At 45.5% G+C, this 21,957-nt stretch overlaps 1 protein-coding gene across 5 annotated transcripts in view; it reads left to right on the top strand.

Moving 5' to 3' along the window:
• Positions 1 to 21,957, top strand: part of LOC144503789 (collagen alpha-3(VI) chain-like) — a 342,857-nt gene that overhangs the window by 299,954 nt on the left and 20,946 nt on the right. For 3 of the 5 annotated variants that reach the window (XM_078228670.1, XM_078228673.1, XM_078228675.1), the window contains 6 exons: positions 4,421 to 4,523; positions 4,614 to 4,651; positions 7,002 to 7,256; positions 8,443 to 8,517; positions 14,266 to 14,436; positions 14,583 to 14,633. In XM_078228670.1, coding sequence (XP_078084796.1) covers positions 4,421 to 4,523; positions 4,614 to 4,651; positions 7,002 to 7,256; positions 8,443 to 8,517; positions 14,266 to 14,436; positions 14,583 to 14,633 — 693 coding nt within the window. The remainder of the gene's footprint in view (positions 1 to 4,420; positions 4,524 to 4,613; positions 4,652 to 7,001; positions 7,257 to 8,442; positions 8,518 to 14,265; positions 14,437 to 14,582; positions 14,634 to 21,957) is intronic. The other 2 variants (XM_078228671.1, XM_078228672.1) reach the window with 2 other exon arrangements.

The raw sequence follows: 21,957 nt of genomic DNA, 5'->3' as shown, positions 1-21,957 counted from the left end.
CGGTGCATTCCAGTAATTCACTGCATGAGAAAGTGTTTTTCTCATATAGCTCACCACCACCTTCTGATGGACAATAAATGCTGGACTAGCCAGCAACACACACATCCCATCATTGAATGAAAAAAAAGAAACAGTCTGAACTTCTCTAATCTATCTTCATAGTTGACGTTCCTTATCCATGGAAACATGTTTGTGAATCTTTTCTGCATTGTCTCTAATGTCTTCACATTTTCCTAAAATGTGGTGCCCAGAAATGGACATAATGTTCCAGCTGAGGCCAAACCAACGTCGTATATAAATTCAATGTATCCTCCCTGCTCTTGTACTATATCAAACGCTATTAAAGCCTAGGATACTGAATGCTTTATTAACCATGCTCTCAGCCTGTTCTTCCTATGTACACACACTTAGATCTCTCTACTCCAGCACTCCCTACAGAGTTGTACCTTTTATTTTATATTGGCTGGAATTCACCAACCTCGCTCGCGGCTGGGATTCTTTAGACTTGCTGCAGTGAATGAAGTTTTGGCTGAGTGCTGAATTCTCCATTCTTGCTGGCAGTGGTGGCGGGGTGAAAGAGATCTGAGAATCTTGGCCATTGTCTTTCTGTGTTCTCCCCATCAAAATGAATCACTTCACATTTCTCCGCATTGAACTTCATCCGCCACACATCCGTCCATTCCACCAAATTTTCTATGGGCTGGATTCTCCAACCTCACCTGCGGCTGGGATTCTCTGATCCCTTTGCTGTGAACAGAGATTTGGCTGAGCGCCAAATTCTGTGTTCTCGTTGGCAACAGTATCGGGGTATGCAAAACCGGAGAATTCCGGCCTTGTCTTAGAACCATAGAACCATAGAAAATTACAGCTCAGAAACAGGCCTTTTGGCCCTTCTTGTCTGTGCCGAACCATTTTATGCCTAGTCCCACTGACCTGCACTTGGACCATATCCCTCCACACCCCTCTCATCCATGAACCCGTCCAAGTTTTTCTTAAATGTTAAAAGTGACCCCGCATTTACCACTTTATCCGGCAGTTCATTCCACACTCCCACCACTCTCTGCGTGAAGAAGCCCCCCCTAATATTCCCTTTAAACTTTTCTCCTTTCACCCTTAACCCATGCCCTCTGGTTTTTTTCTCCCCTAGCCTCAGCGGAAAAAGCCTGCTTGCATTCACTCTATCTATACCCATCAAAATCTTATACAGCTCTATCAAATCTCCCCTCAATCTTCTACGCTCCAGGGAATAAAGTCTCAACCTATTCAATCCCTCTCTGTAACTCAGCTTCTCAAGTCCCGGCAACATTCTTGTGAACCTTCTCTGCACTCTTTCAATCTTATTTACATCCTTCCTGTAACTAGGTGACCAAAACTGTACACAATACTCCAAATTCGGCCTCACCAATGCCTTTTAAGTACTAAACTATCTTCACATTTCACAAGGTTTCGAAGTTTTGCAAATTTTGAAATTGTGTTTTGTATACAAAATCTAAGTTATCAATATTATCAGGAACAATAAGGGTCTCAACATTGATTCCTGTGGGAACGCCATTACAAACCTGCCAATTTGAATGACATCCATTTAGCATTACTCCCTGTTTCCATCACTCAGCCAGTTTCCATGTTGCTATTGTCCCTTTAATTCCATGAGCTATAACTTTGTTCACATGTGTGTTGTGGCTCTGTCGCAAAAAGTTTAGGAAGTCCCACCCCAGGACCAGAAATTCCCACCCAAGGACAATGGACCTTTCAGTTGTCTGTAAAATTGTCCATCTTGCCCATGACGATTCTCGTAGTGGGAGAGCCCAGAAAATTTACCCCATGAACATTACATAAGCATACACTACGTATTCTAACCAACCCTCTTTGTTAACCCATCAAAAAACTCCACATTTTCCTTTGTCAAAGCTATGCTGACGTTCCTTTCTTAATCTGCATTTGTTCATATGACTATTGATTTTGTCCCAAAGTATTGTTTCTAGAGGTTTCTACATCACTTAAATTAAATTAAAATGAGCGCCTAGTTGCTAAGCTTATTTTATGTCCTTTTTGAACAAGGATGTAACATTTGTAATTTTCCAGTCTTCTGGAATCATCCCTGAGTCTAAGGAAGACTGAAACATTTTGGTCAGTGCCTCTCTAATGTCCACTCTGACTTCCCTCAATATCCTTGGATACATCGAAACATAGAAACATAGAAATCTACAGCACAAAACAGGCCCTTCGGCCCCACAAGTTGTGCCAAACATATCCCTACCTTTTAGGCCTACCTATAACCCTCCATCCTATTAAGTCCCATGTACTCATCCAGGAGTCTCTTAAAAGACCCTATTGAGTTTGCCTCCACCACCACTGACGGCAGCCGATTCCACTCGCCCACCACCCTCTGTGTGAAAAACTTGCCCCTAACATTTCCCCTATACCTACCCCCCAGCACCTTAAACCTGTGTCCTCTCGTAGCAGCCATTTCCACCCTGGGAAAAAGCCTCTGAGAGTCCACCCGATCTATGCCTCTCAACATCTTATATACCTCTATTAGGTCTCCTCTCATCCTACGTCTCTCCAAGGAGAAAAGACCGAGCTCCCTCAGCCTATCCTCATAAGGCATGCCACTCAATCCAGGCAACATCCTTGTAAATCTCCTCTGCACCCTTTCAATCTTTTCCACATCCTTCCCGTAATGAGGCGACCAGAACTGAGCACAGTACTCCAAGTGGGGTCTGACGAGGGTCTTATATAGCTGCATAATTATCCCCGGACTCCTAAACTCAATCCCTCGATTGATAAAGGCCAGCACACCATACACGCCTTCTTAACCACCTCCTCCACCTGCGGGGCCAATTTTAGAGTCCTATGGACCCGGACCCCAAGGTCCTTCTGATCCTCTACCGTACTAATTGTCTTTCCCTTTATATTGTACTCCTTCATCCCATTCGACCCATTCTCATCTGGTCCTAGTACCTTATCTATTTTAATTAAAGACTGTCTATCTAACATAAATATACTATGAACTTCTATTTATTCTAGGGGAGGCATGGTTGCACAGTGGTTAGCACTGTTGCCTCAAAGTGTCAGCAACCTGGGTTCAATTCCAGCCTTGGGTGACTGTGTGTGGAGTTTGCACATTCTCCTCGTGTCTGCGTGCGTTTCCTCCAGGTGCTCCGGTTTCCTCCCACAGTCCAAAGATGTGCGGGTTAGGTTGATTGGCCATGATAAAAAAATTGCCCCTTAGTTTTGAGATGCGTAAATTAGAGGGATTAGTGAATAAAATATGTCGGGATATGGGGGTAGGGCCTGGGTGGGATTGTGGTCGGTGCTGACTCGATGGGCTGAATGGCCTCTTTCTGCACTGTAGAGTTCTATGATTCTATGATTCTATGGTGTCTGCACGTTTTCCACCATTTCTGCGTGGATTTCCCCTGGATGCTCCAGTTTCCCCCCACAGTCCATCGATGTGCAGGTTAGGTGGATTGGCCACGCTAAATTGTCCTTTACTGTTCCAAGATGTGCAGGTTCGGGGGATTAGCAGAGTAAATGCATGAAGTTATGGGGATAGAGCTTTGGGTAAGATCCTCTGTTGGAGTGTGAGTGCAGACTTGATGGGCCAATGGCCTCCTTCTGGACTGTAGGGATTCTATGATTCTAAAACAAATGCAGGCTAAATAAATGAATTGTATTTGATAAGTAAAGTAAAATTATACTAGAAAGAGGATTAAAATATAAATTGTTAATTCTCAAATAGTTATTATAGAGCTGTAGGGTTAATTTTATTGTAACACAGCTCCCAATAACATTTGAATATCTCTAATACTGTAATATTAGAGGTTGTTTCTGCACTGCATTGAAAACTAAAACGGCAGTGATGGACTGAAATTTTCTCATACCTGCTGTGAGCCTATGATTGCTACAGTTTTTATTGGTACTAATTCGGGTATTTGTTTTAAAGCGTCCTTCTCATTAACCCTCCAGTTCTTCTGAAGCTGCCGCCTTGAGCTGGGACATGGTGCCTTGGATTTGTAACATACTCTGTTGTTTCATGCAAACAGCCTTAACTTCACATATAAGCCCAGTCTGTGATTGGCAGATTTTTTAACTGTGATAAGCATCATGCTGGGCTCACTCAGGAGTAAACATGTATCGTTTTCTGTAAGGATCATTGTATAGCTATAAGGAGTAGAAGCCATGTCTGATTTTTCCCCTCTTACTAATTGAGGGATTCCAGCCAACTGCAGAGACCGTTTAACCACTTGGGAGAGATCAGCCAACTTAACTCAATCAGAAAACAAACAGCATTTCCTGTTCACTATGGCTAAGTATCACATGAGCCAGTATAGTTTCACAAAGTCATTGAGAAAATTGGGAAGGTTTTGTTTACTCCAGTGGCATAAAAGGACCTGAACAAATATCTTTTATTTCCCAGCTGAGGACGTGCTTCAGTTGCCTCCTGAGCTGCAGAAACAATGCTTAATGTTCCAAAGTGACCAGCCCAGCAATGAGGCCTTCAGAAACACCGACGTGCAAGAGTAAGTAGGCTCCAGTGCAGGACTTGTTTGTATTTTATATTTAATCCAATTTTAGACAAACTAATTTTTGTTTCCATTTTGTGTGTCTAGCACAAAAGATGTTCCTGTAGATTCAGAGAAACTTGTGGGTAAGTTATTGCAGTTATTTGAATCCCAGTGGTTTAGGGTGAGATGGGTTTGATAATTTCATTGAAAGAAGCAATCTACACATTGCAGTTTTTCCGATGCAAACTCAGATTTTCCAGGGCCTCAAACCTGTCAATTTCCTCACCTTCTTTTGTCAATCAGCCAACACTCTACATGCTTTGAAAACCCAAACTTGATGTCTGTTCTTCATATTATCATTTCTTATCTTATCTCCTCTAGTTGTCTTTTTAACCCCGCATTTAACCCTTCCCTTGGGTTTCTCAGTGGTCTGCGGATCTTATTAAATAGCCAACATTCATGGTTTAATATTTGTAACTGATCTGTATTCGGTTGTACCTTGAAATTAAAGTTGTCATTTATATTGAAGCTACAGATGCACAGTAATTTGTGAGAAACCAGTATTTTTCACTTTGCTTTCTGCAAAGGATTTTGGAAAGCATACTTTTCTCACTTCCCTTCTCCCAAGGCCCAACTGCTCTGGTCTTCCTCACTCTTTCCCTCGGAGGCCACACAATTCCCCCCTCACAAGAGACGTTCTTCCTGCCTCGGTTTCCCCTGCTCCCACCCGTCGCAGGCCCCTGCTCCCACCCGTCGCTGGCCCCTGCTCCCACCCCTCGCAGGCCCCTGCTCCCACCCCTCGCAGGCCCACAGGCCCCTGCTCCCACCCCTCGCAGGCCCCTGCTCCCACCCCCCGCAGGCCCCTGCTCCCACCCCCCGCAGGCCCCTGCTCCCACCCCCCGCCGGCCCCTGCTCCCACCCCTCGCCGGCCCCTGCTCCCACCCCTCGCCGGCCCCTGCTCCCACCCCTCGCAGGCCCCTGCTCCCACCCCTCGCAGGCCCCTGCTCCCACCCCTCGCAGGCCCCTGCTCCCACCCCTCGCCGGCCCCTGCTCCCACCCCTCGCAGGCCCACAGGCCCCTGCTCCCACCCCTCGCAGGCCCCTGCTCCCACCCCTCGCCGGCCCCTGCTCCCACCCCTCGCCGGCCCCTGCTCCCACCCCTCGCAGGCCCACAGGCCCCTGCTCCCACCCCTCGCGGGCCCCTGCTCCCACCCCTCGCAGGCCCCTGCTCCCACCCCCCGCAGGCCCCTGCTCCCACCCCTCGCAGGCCCCTGCTCCCACCCCTCGCAGGCCCCTGCTCCCACCCCCCAAAGGCCCCTGCTCCCACCCCCCAAAGGCCCCTGCTCCCACCCCCCAAAGGCCCCTGCTCCCACCCCCCGCAGGCCCCTGCTCACACCCCCCGCAGGCCCCTGCTCCCACCCCTCGCAGGCCCCTGCTCCCACCCCTCGCAGGCCCCTGCTCCCACCCCTCGCAGGCCCCTGCTCCCACCCCTCGCAGGCCCCTGCTCCCACCCCTCGCAGGCCCACAGGCCCCTGCTCCCACCCCCAGCAGGCCCCTGCTCCCACCCCTCGCAGGCCCCTGCTCCCACCCCTCGCAGGCCCCTGCTCCCACCCCTCGCAGGCCCCTGCTCCCACCCCCCGCAGGCCCCTGCTCCCACCCCTCGCAGGCCCCTGCTCCCACCCCCCGCAGGCCCCTGCTCCCACCCCTCGCAGGCCCCTGCTCCCACCCCTCGCAGGCCCCTGCTCCCACCCCCCGCAGGCCCCTGCTCCCACCCCTCGCAGGCCCCTGCTCCCACCCCTCGCAGGCCCCTGCTCCCACCCCCCGCAGGCCCCTGCTCCCACCCCCCGCAGGCCCCTGCTCCCACCCCTATGACTCTTTCTCTTCGCTCACCCTGATCGATACAACTTCATTTTGTGCTATTTCCAGCTCATCCAATCAGAGGCTTCTGAGGAACTGAGTTTGGGAAGCCCTACTGCAATATATCCAGTCATTCCTCTTTTCTGTTTCTGTCTGGTACAAACTGAAAGCAAATCAGAACAAATCAATCCAACAGTGAGGGTGAATGACTAGAAGATGGGACCATGGAATCAAATTGGTTCAAACAGAAATGAAAAATTCAATAGATAGTAAGGAGTTATCTTGATTTACCTTTGCTACAGAGACTTTCTACAGATAACACATTCACGTGGTGTAGTTTTTCATCTCGAAAATTATATACAAGCTGTGGAGTGAATGAGCTTAATGGACTGAAACTATCCTTGTGTTCTGTGTTTTTTCTTATGATTCACAAGGGGAACTGTCACATTGGCCAGAATTCTCTGATCTTACATGCCCTGCCACTACTGCCAGCGAGAATGGAGAATTTTGAACTCAGCCAAAACTCCATTCAGTGCAGCGGGACTGAAGAATCCCAGCGCTGGCGAGGTCGGAGAATTCGGCCATTACTCATTATATTTGACTTCTCTACTCTTTTATCTCTGCTCTATTGGTACAGGCATGGAATTATCTAGCTTCAATGTTACAGAAGACAGTATCATCCTACGCTTGGCTCAGACTGAACCTCAGCACATTAGTAACTATGAGGTTACTGTGGTCAAAGTGAGCCAGAACCTTCTTGTTTTGAAGCTGAATGTCAGTGATGCTGAAATTGTACTAAAAGACCTGGAAAATGGGCAGCAATATAATATCATTGTGATCGGATTCTATCAGTCCAAAGCAAAATCTGTTTACAATGGAACATTTACAACCAGTGAGTAGTATATTCTATCTGTGACCAGCAAGACTCTTTTAAACAAACTAATTAAATAGCTTCTATTCAATTCTGCACAAATCCACATTATCAACACAACAATGAAACATCGGCCTCTTTTTAGCACCCAGTGTCAATTATTTTTTTTAAATTTAAAGTTTATTTATTTGTGTCACAAGTAGGCTTACATTAACATTGCTATGAAGTTACTATGAAAATGCCCTAATTACCACACTCCTGTTTGGGTATACTAAGGGAGAATTTTAGCATTGCCAATGCACCTAACCAACAGGTGTTTCAGACTGAGAGAGGAAACCGGAGCGCCCAGGGGAAACCCACGCAGACGAGGGGAAATCGTGCACGTTCTGCAAAGACAGTGACTCAAGCTGGGAATCGAACCCAGGCTCCTGGCGCTGTGAGGCAGCAATGTACCACCAGGCCACCCCATTTATTTCAACTAAAATACATGACAGGTTAGGTGCAAAATAAACCTCCCTCTATTCTGTTCCATTGAGGAGCCGTAACTCAACCATAGAATGATACAACTAGGAAGAGATCATTTGGCCCATTGTGCCTGCACTAACTTGTTGAAAGAGCAACCTGATGAGCCCCATTCTGCTGCTCTTCTCCTGGGGCATCTGCTTTTTTGCCTGTCCAGGTTATTGAACAATTTTCCTTTTTGAAAGTTACTGCTTTCAATCCACTTTCAAACAATGTATGCAAATCATAATAACTTGCCGCATAGAAATATTTTTCTTTCACATCATCCCTGTTTTTCTGCCAATTACCCTGAAGTATAATATAAAAAAGTATTTATATATGTAATACGTGATAAAGATGGAGTGGAAAGCTCTCTCAATGTTCTCCCGACCAAAGATCCTGAAGTAGTGTCAAATTGACAACATTTAGCCTAAGAAATGAATTCAGTCCCAGGCAATCATGTCCCATTTAAGACCCTGCCTCCCAGTAGAAAGTTTCATCCCTTCCACAGCAATATTCAGACAGAAATACCATATATTCTGAGCTCAATTTGTGCCAACACCACTTAGCACTATATTGTCAGTCAAATTACTTTAATAATTAGGTGAATAGTAAGAGAATCAACACATTTTAAGAAATTTTTCCCATAAGGAAATGTCATATTAGCTAAGTGTGAGACATTTACATGCTTCCTTTCCATACTTAGAAAAATCATCAGAAACAATTGCCAAAAGCACATCCATCCAGAACATTATGGAACCATTACAATATCCAGAAATAGGTAAGTGTTGCTGAATATTTTTCTGTATTATGCATTGTTATTGTGAAATGGAAACCAATGTGAACATCAAGTTTATTTTGGGTTCTGCGTTATTATTTCCTGAGAGAAGCCTTCCTTTCACATTGCAAAGGAATACTGCAGCATCCTCGTGTAATTTAATATAAGGTATGTTGTAAATGGCTTCTTTCATCAGCCCTTTGAATTGTAATAGTATGTGTTTATTATAGAGGGTTGTACATTGTAACAGCATTTTATGATGTAGATTGTTTGTTGTGATAGGCCTTTGCAATACATAGGAACTGTGACTGTAATGGTAATAGATACTTTAAAAGACTGGCATATCATAAGGAGAATGTGTACTATAATCTGTTAACCGGTCATCATAAACTAGACTAGTCTCCAATGTCAGACCTTGCCATCATACTTTCCATTCATGTCAACTTATGCACTTTTTTACATAGTGCCACTCTTACATTTATCTCTTCCTATGCATTCCCACCATCTGTGATATGAGAAAAAACATTTTCACACAATGAGTGGTTTAGGTCTGCAGTGTTCTGCCTGGAAGTGTGGTGGAAGCAAGTTCAAACGTGGCATTCAAGAGAGCATTAGATGATTATTTGAATAGAATGTGCAGGGGTATAGGAAAAAGACAGGGGAATGGCTCATAATGCTCATTTGGAGAGCCAGTGCAGACATGACGGGCCAAATGGCCTCCTTCTGTGTCATAACAATTCTGTGATCTCTACCTTTCCCAGCTGGAACCTGTTATCTCACCATCCATGGATACCTTTATTCAGCTATATGGCACATGTCCAGTGTAGCATCATCACCCCATAGTAACTAGCTGCAGGTTACACCTTCTCACTCTTTCAGTGTTTTTCATTCCATCCTCCAAGTTACATAACATTACAAAATATCTAAGCCATTGTTTCTCTGCCTTTGCCAAGAGTCATTGTTTACACCAAAGGTAAGTATTAGCTAGTCACTAGCAACATGTGCTTTCCTTTTCTGGAGAGGATAGATAGTGAAATCTCTGCTCAGCTTGAAATGTCAAACACTTGTTAGTTATTGTACAAGGAAAGAATCCCCATTGTGTAATGCTCTCTACATAACTATAGCACAGAAATGCAACTTGCATTTGTATACCCCTTTTAATATAGTCAAACCCTTCACAGAAACAAAAGGAGATATTAGGGCAGGTGACCAAAAGCTTGATCAAACAAACTGATTTTAAAGACCGTCATAACAGGAGGAAAGTAAGATAAATAAGTTTGGGAAGGAAATGCCAGATTGTTACAATCTTGGCAGCTTATATTTTTCCATGGATGTGAGTGTTAGTAATAACGCCAGCATTGTTGCTTAATCCTAATTGCCCTTTAGAAGATGGTGGTAAGCCACTTGAACCACTGTAATCCAGGTGGGGCAGGTACACCCATAGTGCTGCTGGGAAGGGAATGCCAGGAGTTCCTGCAACAACAAAGTTACAGCCAGTTCCAAGTCAGGATGATGTATGGCTTGGAGGGGAAGCTGCAGGTGGTGATCTTCCCAAGCATCTGCTGCTCTTATCTTTCTAGTTGGCAGAGGTTGTCTGTTTGAAAGTTGCTGTCAAAGGAGCCTTGCTGAGTTGCTGCAGTGAATCTTGTATATATGCACACTGCTGCCACTATGTGTCGATGGTGGAGGGAGTGAATGTTTAAACTGGTGAATGTAGAAACCAAAATCTTGAAACCAAACATATAATAATGAATAGTCAGCATGGATTACAAAAGGGAAATACCTGTTTGACCAAACTTATTGAATTCTTCAAGAGAATCAGGGAGTGTAGACAAACTAATGCAGTAAATATAATTTATCTAGGTTTCCAAAAGGTCTTGATAAGGTACCAAATGGTAACCTAATGTATCAGGTCAGAGCATGCAGAGTCACAGATCAAGTGGCATAATGGATAGATCGCTGGCTGCAGGGAATATAGATAAAAGGTAGCTTTTCAAAGTGTCAAAAGTTGGAAAGTTTGGTCCAACAGGGATCAGTACAGGAACCGCTACTGTTCACAATGTCTATTAATTACTTCAACTTTGAATGAAACAACATAATTTCTAAATTGGGGGAGGGTGACAGGGCATGTCAATAATAAGGAGGAATGCAACAAATTATAAGGCGGCATTAATAAACTCTCAGAATGGGCATATAATTGGCAAATGAATTCCAACAGTGTTAAGTATGAGAAATTTAGATAATTTATTACTTGGAAAGTAAGAATATGAATGGGGCAGAGAAGTAAAGTGATCTGGGAGTAGAAATACACAGATCACTAAAAGTAGCGACACAGGTCAATAAGACCATTTAAAAATAGCAAACCAAATGACAGTCCAAAGATGTGCGGGTTAGGTTGATTGGTCATGCTAAAAGTTGCCCTTAGTGTCCTGAGATGTGTAGGTTAGAGGGATTAGTGGGTAAATATGTAGGGATATGGGGGTAGGGCCTGGGTGGGATTGTGGTCGGTGCAGACTCGATGGGCCGAATGGCCTCTTTCTGTACTGTAGGGTTTCTATGATTCTATGATTTCTATGACAGGGTATATTTCTAGGGAGATAGAATTAAAAGTAGAGAAGTTATTCTGAACTTGTATCTAACTTGATTAGACACTTGCAATATCAAATATAATTCTGGTCATCATTTGTAAAAAAGTGAGAGAGAAGCTGGTATACCAAGATTATACTTGTCTGAAGAAAATCCTAATTTGTTGAAAAGATTGAAGGGTATTTTACCAGAGATTTTGAAAATATTGAAAGGTTTTGATCGGATGTGATTTTTCCAGTCACACCGCCAGTGGGATCTTCCAGTCACACTGAAGGAGGGACCATGGCGGGGCTGGAAAATCCTGTCCACAGTATGTGTCTTGACTTGTGGGGAAGAGCAAACGTAAAGATGAAAAATACAAGATAGTCACCAAGAAGTCAAATGGGAATTGACAAGTCATTTATTTACTCAGAGAGATGTTGGGGGCGATGCTCCTAGCCCGCTGCACTGCTCTAGCAGCAAAATGGGCTGGGGGCCATAAGTGGAGGCCATTTAGTGGGCTTCCCGCTTAGCGCCACGGCCACTGCGCGTCTCTGGCCACCAGATTTCCAGCATCGTCAGCTGCACCTGAAATTAGCGCAGGGCTGATTAGAATATGCTAAGCGGTATTTGAATTTGAATTGCGGGCCCGGGACTAAGGTCTCCAGGCCCGCTAACCTCTCTTCCCCCGCCAGGAGTAGTTCATTCCAGCGGGGTTTACAACGACTCCCCACTGGAGTGAAGGGAGGCCATGGCGGTCCTCCAGGAGGTTAGAGGTAAGGAGGGGTGCCTCCTGGGCATTGCCAGCTTGACAGTGCCAGCCTAGCCCATGACACTGCCCAATGGGCAAAGTGGCAATGCCCAGGTGGCATCTTATCACTGCCCACTGGGGTGGGACCAGAGGGGGCAGAGCCTATTGGGGGTGGGGCCTGTCAGGGGGAGATCGTGGAGGTGGGCGGTCCTGCTGCCACTCTGCATTGGGATCAGTGACAGAGGGAGGGTGGACAGTGATCAGGGTGAGTGGATGGGGTGGTCGGTCTGCTGGGGAGGTTGCGGCTGTGGGGATGGGGGGTGCGAGGTTTGGGAATCCGGACTGCTGGGGGGAGGGGGGAGGCGGTGTCAGTGTTGTCTGGAGAGTTCTGGGAGCCCAGTGAACAGGGGGTGATGGAGGTCAGAGGGGCAGCGTTGCAGGGTCGTGGGGCTGGCCAGCAGTGTAGGGCTACTGTGCATGCGCCACTCTCCACTCTGACAGATTGCCGCATGCGCAGTGGTCCGCCCAGCGCTATGATGCTGGCCTTTTCAGAGGCTAAAGGCCCCGCCCACTGATTTTTATCGAGATTTGCGCGAGTGCACTCTGCAATGCACAGTGTGCACAATTCATTTTGAAACTCCTATTGAAAAAACAGTGGGAGTTAGTCCAATTTTTACGCAAATTCGGTGCTTGGAATTTTTTTGGGAGAATCCTGGCTGTTACTGAAAAAATTACTACAAAATGGAGCCATTCGGACGAACAGTATCGATGCATTTAAGAGGAAGATAGATAAACATGTGAGGGAAAAAGGAATAGATGATCATGCTTAGATGATGCAGAATGCGAGGAGACTGTTGTGGAGCATATAATTTAACCTGGTGTTGTGAGACTTCTTACTGTGGAGCATATATGCCAGCATCACTGGTTGGACTGAATGGCAAGAAGTTTAACAACACCAGGTTAAAGTCCAACAGGTTTATTTGGTAGCAAAAGCCACACAAGCTTTCGGAGCTTTAGAGCTCCGAAAGCTTGTGTGGCTTTTGCTACCAAATAAACCTGTTGGACTTTAACCTGGTGTTGTTAAACTTCTTACTGTGTTTACCCCAGTCCAACGCCGGCATCTCCACATCATGGACTGAATGGCCCATTTCTGTGCTGTAAATTCAGTGTAACATTTAATTTAATTATCAATAGAAATTCAAGACATATATAATGTGGTAATCAATACTGAGCTGCAACTATCAGACAGAAACTTGAATCCTGGCATAATTACCAACAGGTTCTTTTCCACTGGTTAGCAACATTGGGGTGATCTTTAGCCCACGCTTGCTGTCCATGCGAATGCCAGCGAAGGCTCAAGATCTGGTAGTGGCAGATTTCACCGGCAAGATCGCGATTCTGCATCTTCTCCACTCCTCACCAGCGAAGTCATCAGATTCACATCCATAGCTTTACATACATTTCAATAAATTTTAATATCATTCACCTGCCTGCTGGCCAGATATTGACCCCCTGCTGTATTTTGACACCATGCTGACGTGACATCACACCAGCGCCATTTATAGCAGATTTGCAGAGATGTGAACCTGTCGTGGGGGCCTAAAGATAAGTGTAGTCCCTGGCGGAGAGGGACATGACCTGGCAATGCCCCCTGGCACAGCCCCTTGGCACAGGTTGGCACTACCAGATTGGAACCATGCTAATCTGGCAATGCCAACCTGTTCCAAGGGGCGAGCCCCAGTGGGAACCTCATGGGGGAGGGAGACGATTAATTTATTGTGGTGGTAGCTGGGAGCAGACGGAGGAACTGGGGATGCTGGGATTGCCATTGTGGAGAGGTAGTGGGTGCCAGCTGTGATTGTCAGGAGTGAGGGCAGAAGTGCCGATGATTGGGGGGGCAGGGAGGAGAGGGGCCAGTGATCATGGTGATGGGAGACGGAGCTGATTATCAAAGTGGGGAAAGGGGCTGATGATCGGGGTGAAGGGGCCTTAAAGGTTTTAGGTGCATGAAAGAAAAGTAATGCGTATGCCTGTGGGCCTTTCCAAACTCTGGAAATGGTCCATACACGTCCATGTTGCATGAAACTGTTTTTGTTACCTTGTATGGATAAGCCCAGGGATGACTCCTGCACAGGTAAAGAGAAATGGTAGTACATAACGCCATTATTTTAAGTACTGTTGCTGTCAGCCTCCTGAGGTGAGACCCTACGTCATTAAAAGAACTAAATTGCACTGCTGGTATTGCATTGTTGTTGCGATGGAACATGTCTCCTGCAGTGCTGCAGCAGTACAAACCAAGGATTGCCCATCATGATTACACCAAATGCCAATGGAGGTGTTAATAATAACTTTTCAACTTGCGTTAGCATTGCACTATCCAATTTCTTTCAAATAGTTTGTGTTAACAACTCGTATTTTACACATAAATTTCACAGATCGGTGCATGCTGGACTTTGACGCTGGATCGCAGTGCTCAGAGTATAGTGCAAAATGGTTCTTTGACAGCAAAAACAACATCTGCACTCAGTTCTGGTATGGCGGCTGTGACGGTAATGGTAATAGGTTTGACACAGAAGCTGAGTGCATTGCAGAATGCACAAAAACAAGTAAGTAACATAGCAGGGGAGGGAATACAGACATTGCCGAGAATAAGAGTACTGACCATTGCTTAGTTTTTTTTCTTGCAGATGTTAAAAATATAGAAATCAACAGGAAAAAAGCAAATTACATTCCCTATCGTTTTCTCCCACAGTTCTGGAAGAAATCACATCAGAACCCAAGCCTGAGGGAATCACAGTGTCAGGTAAAAAGTGCACTAATATTAAACTTCCCAGGGCATATAGCTGACAGCACTTTGAACATGGTGTGATCTGAGTACCTGCTTTTCCAATATTTTTCCAGAGAGTCATAGAGGTTTACAGCATGGAAACAGGCCCTTCGGCCCAACTTGTCCATGCCGCCATTTTGTTTTTAAACCCCTAAACTAATCCCAATTGCCCTCATTTTGCCCATATCCCTCCATACCCATCTTACCCATGTAACTATCTAAATGCTTTTTAAAAGACAAAATTGTACCCACTACTACCTCTGGGAGCTTGTTCCAGACACTCGCCACCCTCTGTGTGAAAAAATTGCTCCTCTGGACACTTCTGTATCTCTCCCCTCTCACCTCTAGTTTTAGACTCCCCTACCTTTGGGAAAAGGTATTGACTATCTAGCTGATCTGTGCCCTTCATTTTTTATAGTCCTCTATAAGATCACCCCTCAGCCTCCTACACTCCAGAGAAAAAAGTCCCAGTCTATCCAGCCTGTCCTTATAACTCAATCCATTAAGTCCCTGTAGCATCCTAGTAAATCTTTTCTGCACTCTTTCTAGTTTAATAACATCCTTTCTGTAATAGGGTGACCAGAATTGCACACAATATTCCAAGTGTGGCCTTACCAATGTCTTGTACAACTTCAACAAGACATTCCAACTCCTGTATTCAATGTTCTGACCGATGAAACCAAGCATGCTGAATGCCTTCTTCACCACTCTGTCCACCTGTGACTCCACTTTCAAGGAGCTATGAACATGTACCCCTAGATCTTTTTGTTCTGTCACTCTCCCCAATGCCCTACCATTAACTGAGTAAGTCCTGCCCTGGTTCAATCTACCAAAATGCATCACCTCGCATTTGTCTAAATTAAACTCCATCTGCCATTCGTCAGCCCATTGGCCAATTGATCAAGATTCCATTGCAATTGGAGATAACTTTCTTCACTGTCCACTATACCACCAATCTTAGTGTCATCTGCAAACTTACTAACCATGCCTCCTATATTCTCATCCAAATCATTAATATAAATGATAAATAACAGTGGACCCAGCACTGATCCCTGAGGCACACCGCTGGTCACAGGCCTCCAGTTTGAAAAACAATTCTCTACAACCACCCTCTGGCTTCTGTCAAGAGTCAGTTTTGTATCCATTTAGATACCTCACCTGTGATCCCGTGAAATTTAATCTTCCGCAACAATCTACCATGCGGTATCTTGTCAAAGGCCTTGCTAAAGTCCATGTAGACAACATCAACTGCACTGCCCTCACCTACCTTCTTGGTTACCCCTTCAAAAAACTCAATCAAATTTGTGAGACATGATTTTCCACTCACACAAAGCCATGCTGACTGTCCCTAATCAGTACTTGCATCTCTAACTGCCTGTAGATCCTGTCTCTCAAAATACCTTCCAACAATTTACCCACCACAGATGTGAGGCTCATTGGCCTGTAGTTCCCAGGTTTTTCCCTGCAGCCCCTTTTAAACAAAGGCACAGCATTTGCCACTCTTCAGGCACCTCACCCATGACAATCAATGATTCAAATATCCCGGCCAGGGGACCCGCAATTTCCTCCCTAGCCTCCCACAATGTCCTGGTATACACTTCATCAGGTCCCGGGGATTTATCGACCTTGATGCGCTTTAAGACTTCCAGCACCTCCTTCTCTGTAATATGTACACTCCTCAAGATATCACTATTTATTTCCCCAACTTCCCTCACATCCATGCTTTTCTCAACAGTAAATACTGATGAGAAATATTCATTTAGGATCTCGCCCATCTCTTGTGGATCTGCACACATGACCTCCAGCTACAATCTGGAAGGAATGGAGAAGCAGAGAGAAGATAATGTGGGTGACAGTGAGTGGGAAGAAGGCTTAAGCAGACAGACTTAAATGAGGGGATAGCAAAATGTTTGAGGTTAACAGAGTTTGGCAGTGGTGGGGGGGGGCGGGGGTGGGACCCAAAGCAGTACAGAAACAGAAGAGAAGGTTGAGGACAGCATGGAAGTTAAACAGAGCACGTTAAATAGTAAAGGCAGTGACAGTAATCCTGAGTACTAGACAGGTCAGGCAAGAGCAGGCCAGAGAGCAAGGGATTAACCTGCATTTATTTCAAAGCAAGAAGCCTGACGGACAAGGCAGATGAACTCAGGGCATGGATGGGTACATGGGACTGGAATATTATAGCTATTATTGCAACACGGCTAAGGGAGGGACAGGACTGGCAGCTCAATGTTCCAGGGTACAGATGCTATAGGAAAGTTAGAACAGGAGGTAAGAGAGGAGGGGGGGTTTGTGTTTTTGATTAGGGTGAACATCATAGCAGTACTGAGAGGGAATATTTCTGAGGGTTCACCCACTGAGTCTATATGGGTAGAACTGAGAAATAAGAAGGGGGAGATCACTTTGAAAGGATTGTGTTATAGGCCCCCAAATACTCAGCGGGAAATTAAGGAGCAAATATGTAAGGATATTAGAGATAGTTCCAAGAAAAATAGGGTGGTAATAGTAGCGGACTTTAATTTTCCCAATATTGACTGGGACAGCCATAGTATTAACAAAGAACAAAGAACAGTATAGCACAGGAAACAGGCCCTTCGGCCCTCCAAGCCTGTGCCGCTCCTTGGTCCAACTAGACCAATCGTTTGTCTCCCTCCATTCCCAGGCTGCTCATGTGACTATCCAGGTAAGTCTTAAACGATGTCAACGTGCCTGCCTTCACCACCCTACTTGGCAGCGCATTCCAGGCCCCCACCACCCTCTGTGTAAAAAACATCCCTCTAATATCTGAGTTATACTTCGCCCCTCTCACCTTGAGCCCGTGACCCCTTGTGATCGTCACTTCTGATCTGGGAAAAAGCTTCCCACCGTTCACCCTATCTATCCCCTTCATAATCTTGTACACCTCTATTAGATCTCCCCTCATTCTCCGTCTTTCCAGGGAGAACAACCCCAGTTTACCCAATCTCTCCTCATAGCTAAGACCCTCCATACCAGGCAACATCCTGGTAAACCTTCTCTGCACTCTCTCTAACGCCTCCACGTCCTTCTGGTAGTGCGGTGACCAGAACTGGACGCAGTACTCCAAATGTGGCCTAACCAGCGTTCTATACAGCTGCATCATCAGACTCCAGCTTTTATACTCTATACCCCGTCCTATAAAGGCAATCATACCATATGCCTTCTTCACCACCCTCTCCACCTGTGTTGCCACCTTCAAGGATTTGTGGACTTGCACACCTAGGTCCCTCTGTGTTTCTATACTCTTGATGGCTGTGCCATTTATTGTATAACTCCTCCATACATTATTTCTTCCAAAATGCATCATTTCGCATTTATCTGGTTTAAATTCCATCTGCCACCTCTCCGCCCAATTTTCCAGCCTATCTATATTTTTTTAGACACCCTACAGTGCAGAAGGAGGCCATTCGGCCCATCGAGTCTGCACCGACCACAATCCCACCCAGGCCTACCCCCACATATTTTACCCGCTAATCCCTCTAACCTACGCATCCCAGGATTCTAAGGGGCAATTTTTAACCTGGCCAATCAACCTAACCCGCACATCTTTGGACTGTGGGAGGAAACCGGAGCACCCGGAGGAAACCCACGCAGACACGAGGAGAATGTGCAAACTCCACACAGACAGTGACCCAAGCCGGGAATCGAACCCGGGACCCTGGAGCTGTGAAGCAGCAGTGCTAACCACTGTGCTACCGTGCCGCCCTCAATATCTTGCTGTATTGCCCGACAATGCTCATCGCTATCCGCAAGTCCAGCCATCTTCGTGTCATCCGCAAACTTGCTGATAACACCAGTTACACCTTTTTCCAAATCATTTATATATATCACAAATAGCAGAGGTCCCAGTACAGAGCCCTGCAGAACACCACTGGTCACAGACCTCCAGCCGGAAAAAGACCCTTCGACCGCTACCCTCTGTCACCTATGGCCAAGCCAGTTCTCCACCCATCTAGCCACTTCACCTTGTATCCCATGAACCTTAACCCTTTTAACCAACAATATTAGGGGCGTAGACGGAGAGAAATTTGTTCAGTGTATTCAGAAGGAATTTCTCATTCAGTATGTGGATGGCCTGACTAGAGAGGAGGCAAAACTTGACCTCCTCTTGGGAAATAAGAAAGGGAAAGAAGCGTTATTGTCACTTTGGGACCAGGACCATAATTCCATTAGTTTTAAATAGCTATGGAGAATGATAGGTCTGGCCCAAAATTCTAGTTTATAAGTTTAATAAACTGGATAGGTGTGCAATAATAGTGAGAAAAGTTGAGTCCTGACAAAGCCATATTGCCCACTCATTTTGAAAGTAAAAGTGTAATTGGTTCTAAATTGGGGCGAGGCCAATTTTGATAGTATTGGACAGGAACTTTCAAAAGTTGATTGGGGGAGTCTGCTGGCAGGCAAAGGGATGGCTGGTAAATAGGAGGCTTTCAAAAGTCTGTTAATCAAGGTTCAGGGTAAGCATGTTACTTTTAGAATGAAGGGCAAGGCTGGTAGAAGTGGGGAACCCTGGATGACATGGGATATTGAGGTCCTGGTCAAGAAGAAAAATGAAGCATATGAAATGCATAGGTAGCTGGGATCAAGTGGATCCATAGAAACATAGAAACCCTACAGTGCAGAAGGAGGCCATTCGGCCCATCGAGTCTGCACCGACCACAATCCCACCCAGGCCCTACCCCCACATATTTTACCCGCTAATCCCTCTAACCTACACATCCCAGGACTCTAAGGGGCAATTTTTAACCTGGCCAATCAACCTATCCCTTGAAGAGCATAGATGGTGTCAGAGTAGAGTTAAGAGAGAAATCAGGAGGGCAAAAAGGGGACACAAGATTGCTTTGGTAGATCAGGCAAAGGAGAATCCACAGAGCTCCTACAAATACATAAAGGGTAAAAGAGTAAATAGGGAAAGAATAGGGCCTCTTAAGGATCAACAAAGTCATCTATGTGCGGATCCACAAGAGATGGGTGAGATCCTAAATGAATATTTCTCATCAGTATTTACTGATGTTAGGGAACTTGGGGAAATAAATAGTGATGTCTTCAGGAGTGTACATATTACAGAGGAGGAAGTGCTGAAAGTCTTAAAGTGCATCAAGGTAGATAAATCCCCAGAACCTGATGAAGTGTATCCCCGGATGTTGCAGGATGCTAGGGAGGAAATTACAGGTTCCCTGGCAAAGATATGTGAATCATCGACAGCCACAGGTGAGGTACCTGAAGATTGGAGAGTGGCAAATGTTGTGCCTTTGTTTAAGAAGGGTTGCAGAGAAAAGCCTGGGAACTACAGGCCGATGAGCCTAACATCTGTAGTGGGTAAGTTGTCACAAGGAATTCGAGAGACAGGATCAACAGGCATTTAGAGAGGCAAGGATTGATTAGGGACAGTCAGCATGGCTTTGTGAGTGGAAAATCATGCCTCACAAATTTGATTGAGCATTTTGAAGGACAGATGAGGGCAGTGCGGTCGATGTTGTCTACATGGAATTTAGCAAGGCCTTTGACAAGGTACCAGGTGGTAGGTTGTTGCATAAGAACATAACAACTAGGAGCAGGAGTAGGCCATATGGCCCCTCGGGCCTGCTGCGCCATTCAATAAGATCATAGCTGATCTTTTCGTGGACTCAGCTCCACTTAGCCGCTGGCTCACCATAACCCTTAATTCCTTTACATTTCAAAAATGTACCTATCCTTGCCTTAAAAACATTCAATGAGGTAGCCTCAACTGCTTCACTGGGCAGGAATTCCACAGATTCACAACCCCTTTGTGTGAAGAAGTTCCTCCTCAACTCAGTCCTAAATCTGCTTCCCCTTTGAGGCTATGCCCCCTAGTTCTAGTTTCACCCGCCAGTGGAAACAACTTCCCTGCTCCTATCCTATCTATTCCCTTCATAATCTTATATGTTTCTACAAGATCTCCCCTCATTCTTCTGAATTCCAGTGAGTATAACCCCAGTCTACTCAGTCTCTCCTCATAAGCCAACCCTCTCAACTCCGGAATCAACCTAGTGAATCTCCTCTGCACCCCCTCCAGTGCCAGTATATCCTTTCTCAAGTAAGGAGACCAAAACTGTACACAGTACTCCAGGTGTGGCCTTACCAGGATCCCATACAGCTGCAACATAATCTCACTGTTTTTAAATTCGATCCCTCCAGCAATAAAGGACAAAATTCCATTTGCCGTCTTGGTTACCTGGTGCACCTGCAAACCAACTCCTTGAGATTCCTGCACAAGAACACCCAGGTCCCTTTGCACAGCAGCATGCTGCAATTTTTTACCATTTAAATAATAGTCCATTTTGCTGTTATTCCTACCAAAATGGATGACCTCGCATTTACCAACATTGTACTCCATCTGCCAGACCCTCGCACACTCACTTAGACTATATATCACTTTGCAGACTTTCAGCGTCCTCTGCACACTTTGCTCTGCCACCTATCTTAGTGTCATCTGCGAATTTTGACACACTATACTTGGTCCCCAACTCGAAATCATCTATGTAAATCGTAAACAATTACAATCCCAACACTGATCCCTGAGGCACACCACTAGTCACTGATCGCCAACCAGAAAAATACCCATTTACCCCCACTCTTTGCTTTCTGTTAGTTAACCAATCCTCTATCCATGCTAATACATTACCTGTAATACCATGCACCTTTATCTTATGTAGCAGTCTTTGTCGAATGCCTTCTGGAAATCCAGGTTCCCCATTGTCCACTGCACATGTAATGTTCTCAAAGAATTTCACCAAATTAGTCAAACATGACCTGCCCTTCATGAATCCATGCTGCGTCTTACCAATGGGACAATTTATATCCAGATGTCTCGCTATTTCTTCCTTGATGATAGATTCAAGCATTTTCCCTGCAACAGAAGTTAAGCTAACCGGCCTCTAGTTACCCGCTTTTTGTCTACCTCCTTTTTAAAACAATGGTGTCACATTTGCTGTTTTCCAATCTGCGGGAACCACCCCAGAGTCCAGAGAATTTTGGTAAATTACCACTAGTGCATTTGCTATTTCTCCCGCCATCTCTTTTAGTATCCTAGGATGCATTCCATCAGGACCAGGAGACTTGTCTACCTTTAGCCCCATTAACTTGCCCAACACTACCTCTTTCGTGATAATGGTAGTTTCTAGGTTCTCACCTGCCATAGCCTTCCTGTCATCAATTCTTGGCATGTTATTTGTGTCGTCCACTGTGAAGACCGACACAAAATACCTGTTCAATGCCTCAGCCATTTTCTCATTTCCAGTTATTACGTCCCCCTTCCCAT

This window comes from Mustelus asterias, chromosome 14 (genome assembly GCF_964213995.1).
Source record: "Mustelus asterias chromosome 14, sMusAst1.hap1.1, whole genome shotgun sequence".
Classification (NCBI taxonomy): Eukaryota; Metazoa; Chordata; class Chondrichthyes; order Carcharhiniformes; family Triakidae; genus Mustelus; species Mustelus asterias.
This window is presented reverse-complemented; position numbering and strand designations above follow the sequence as displayed.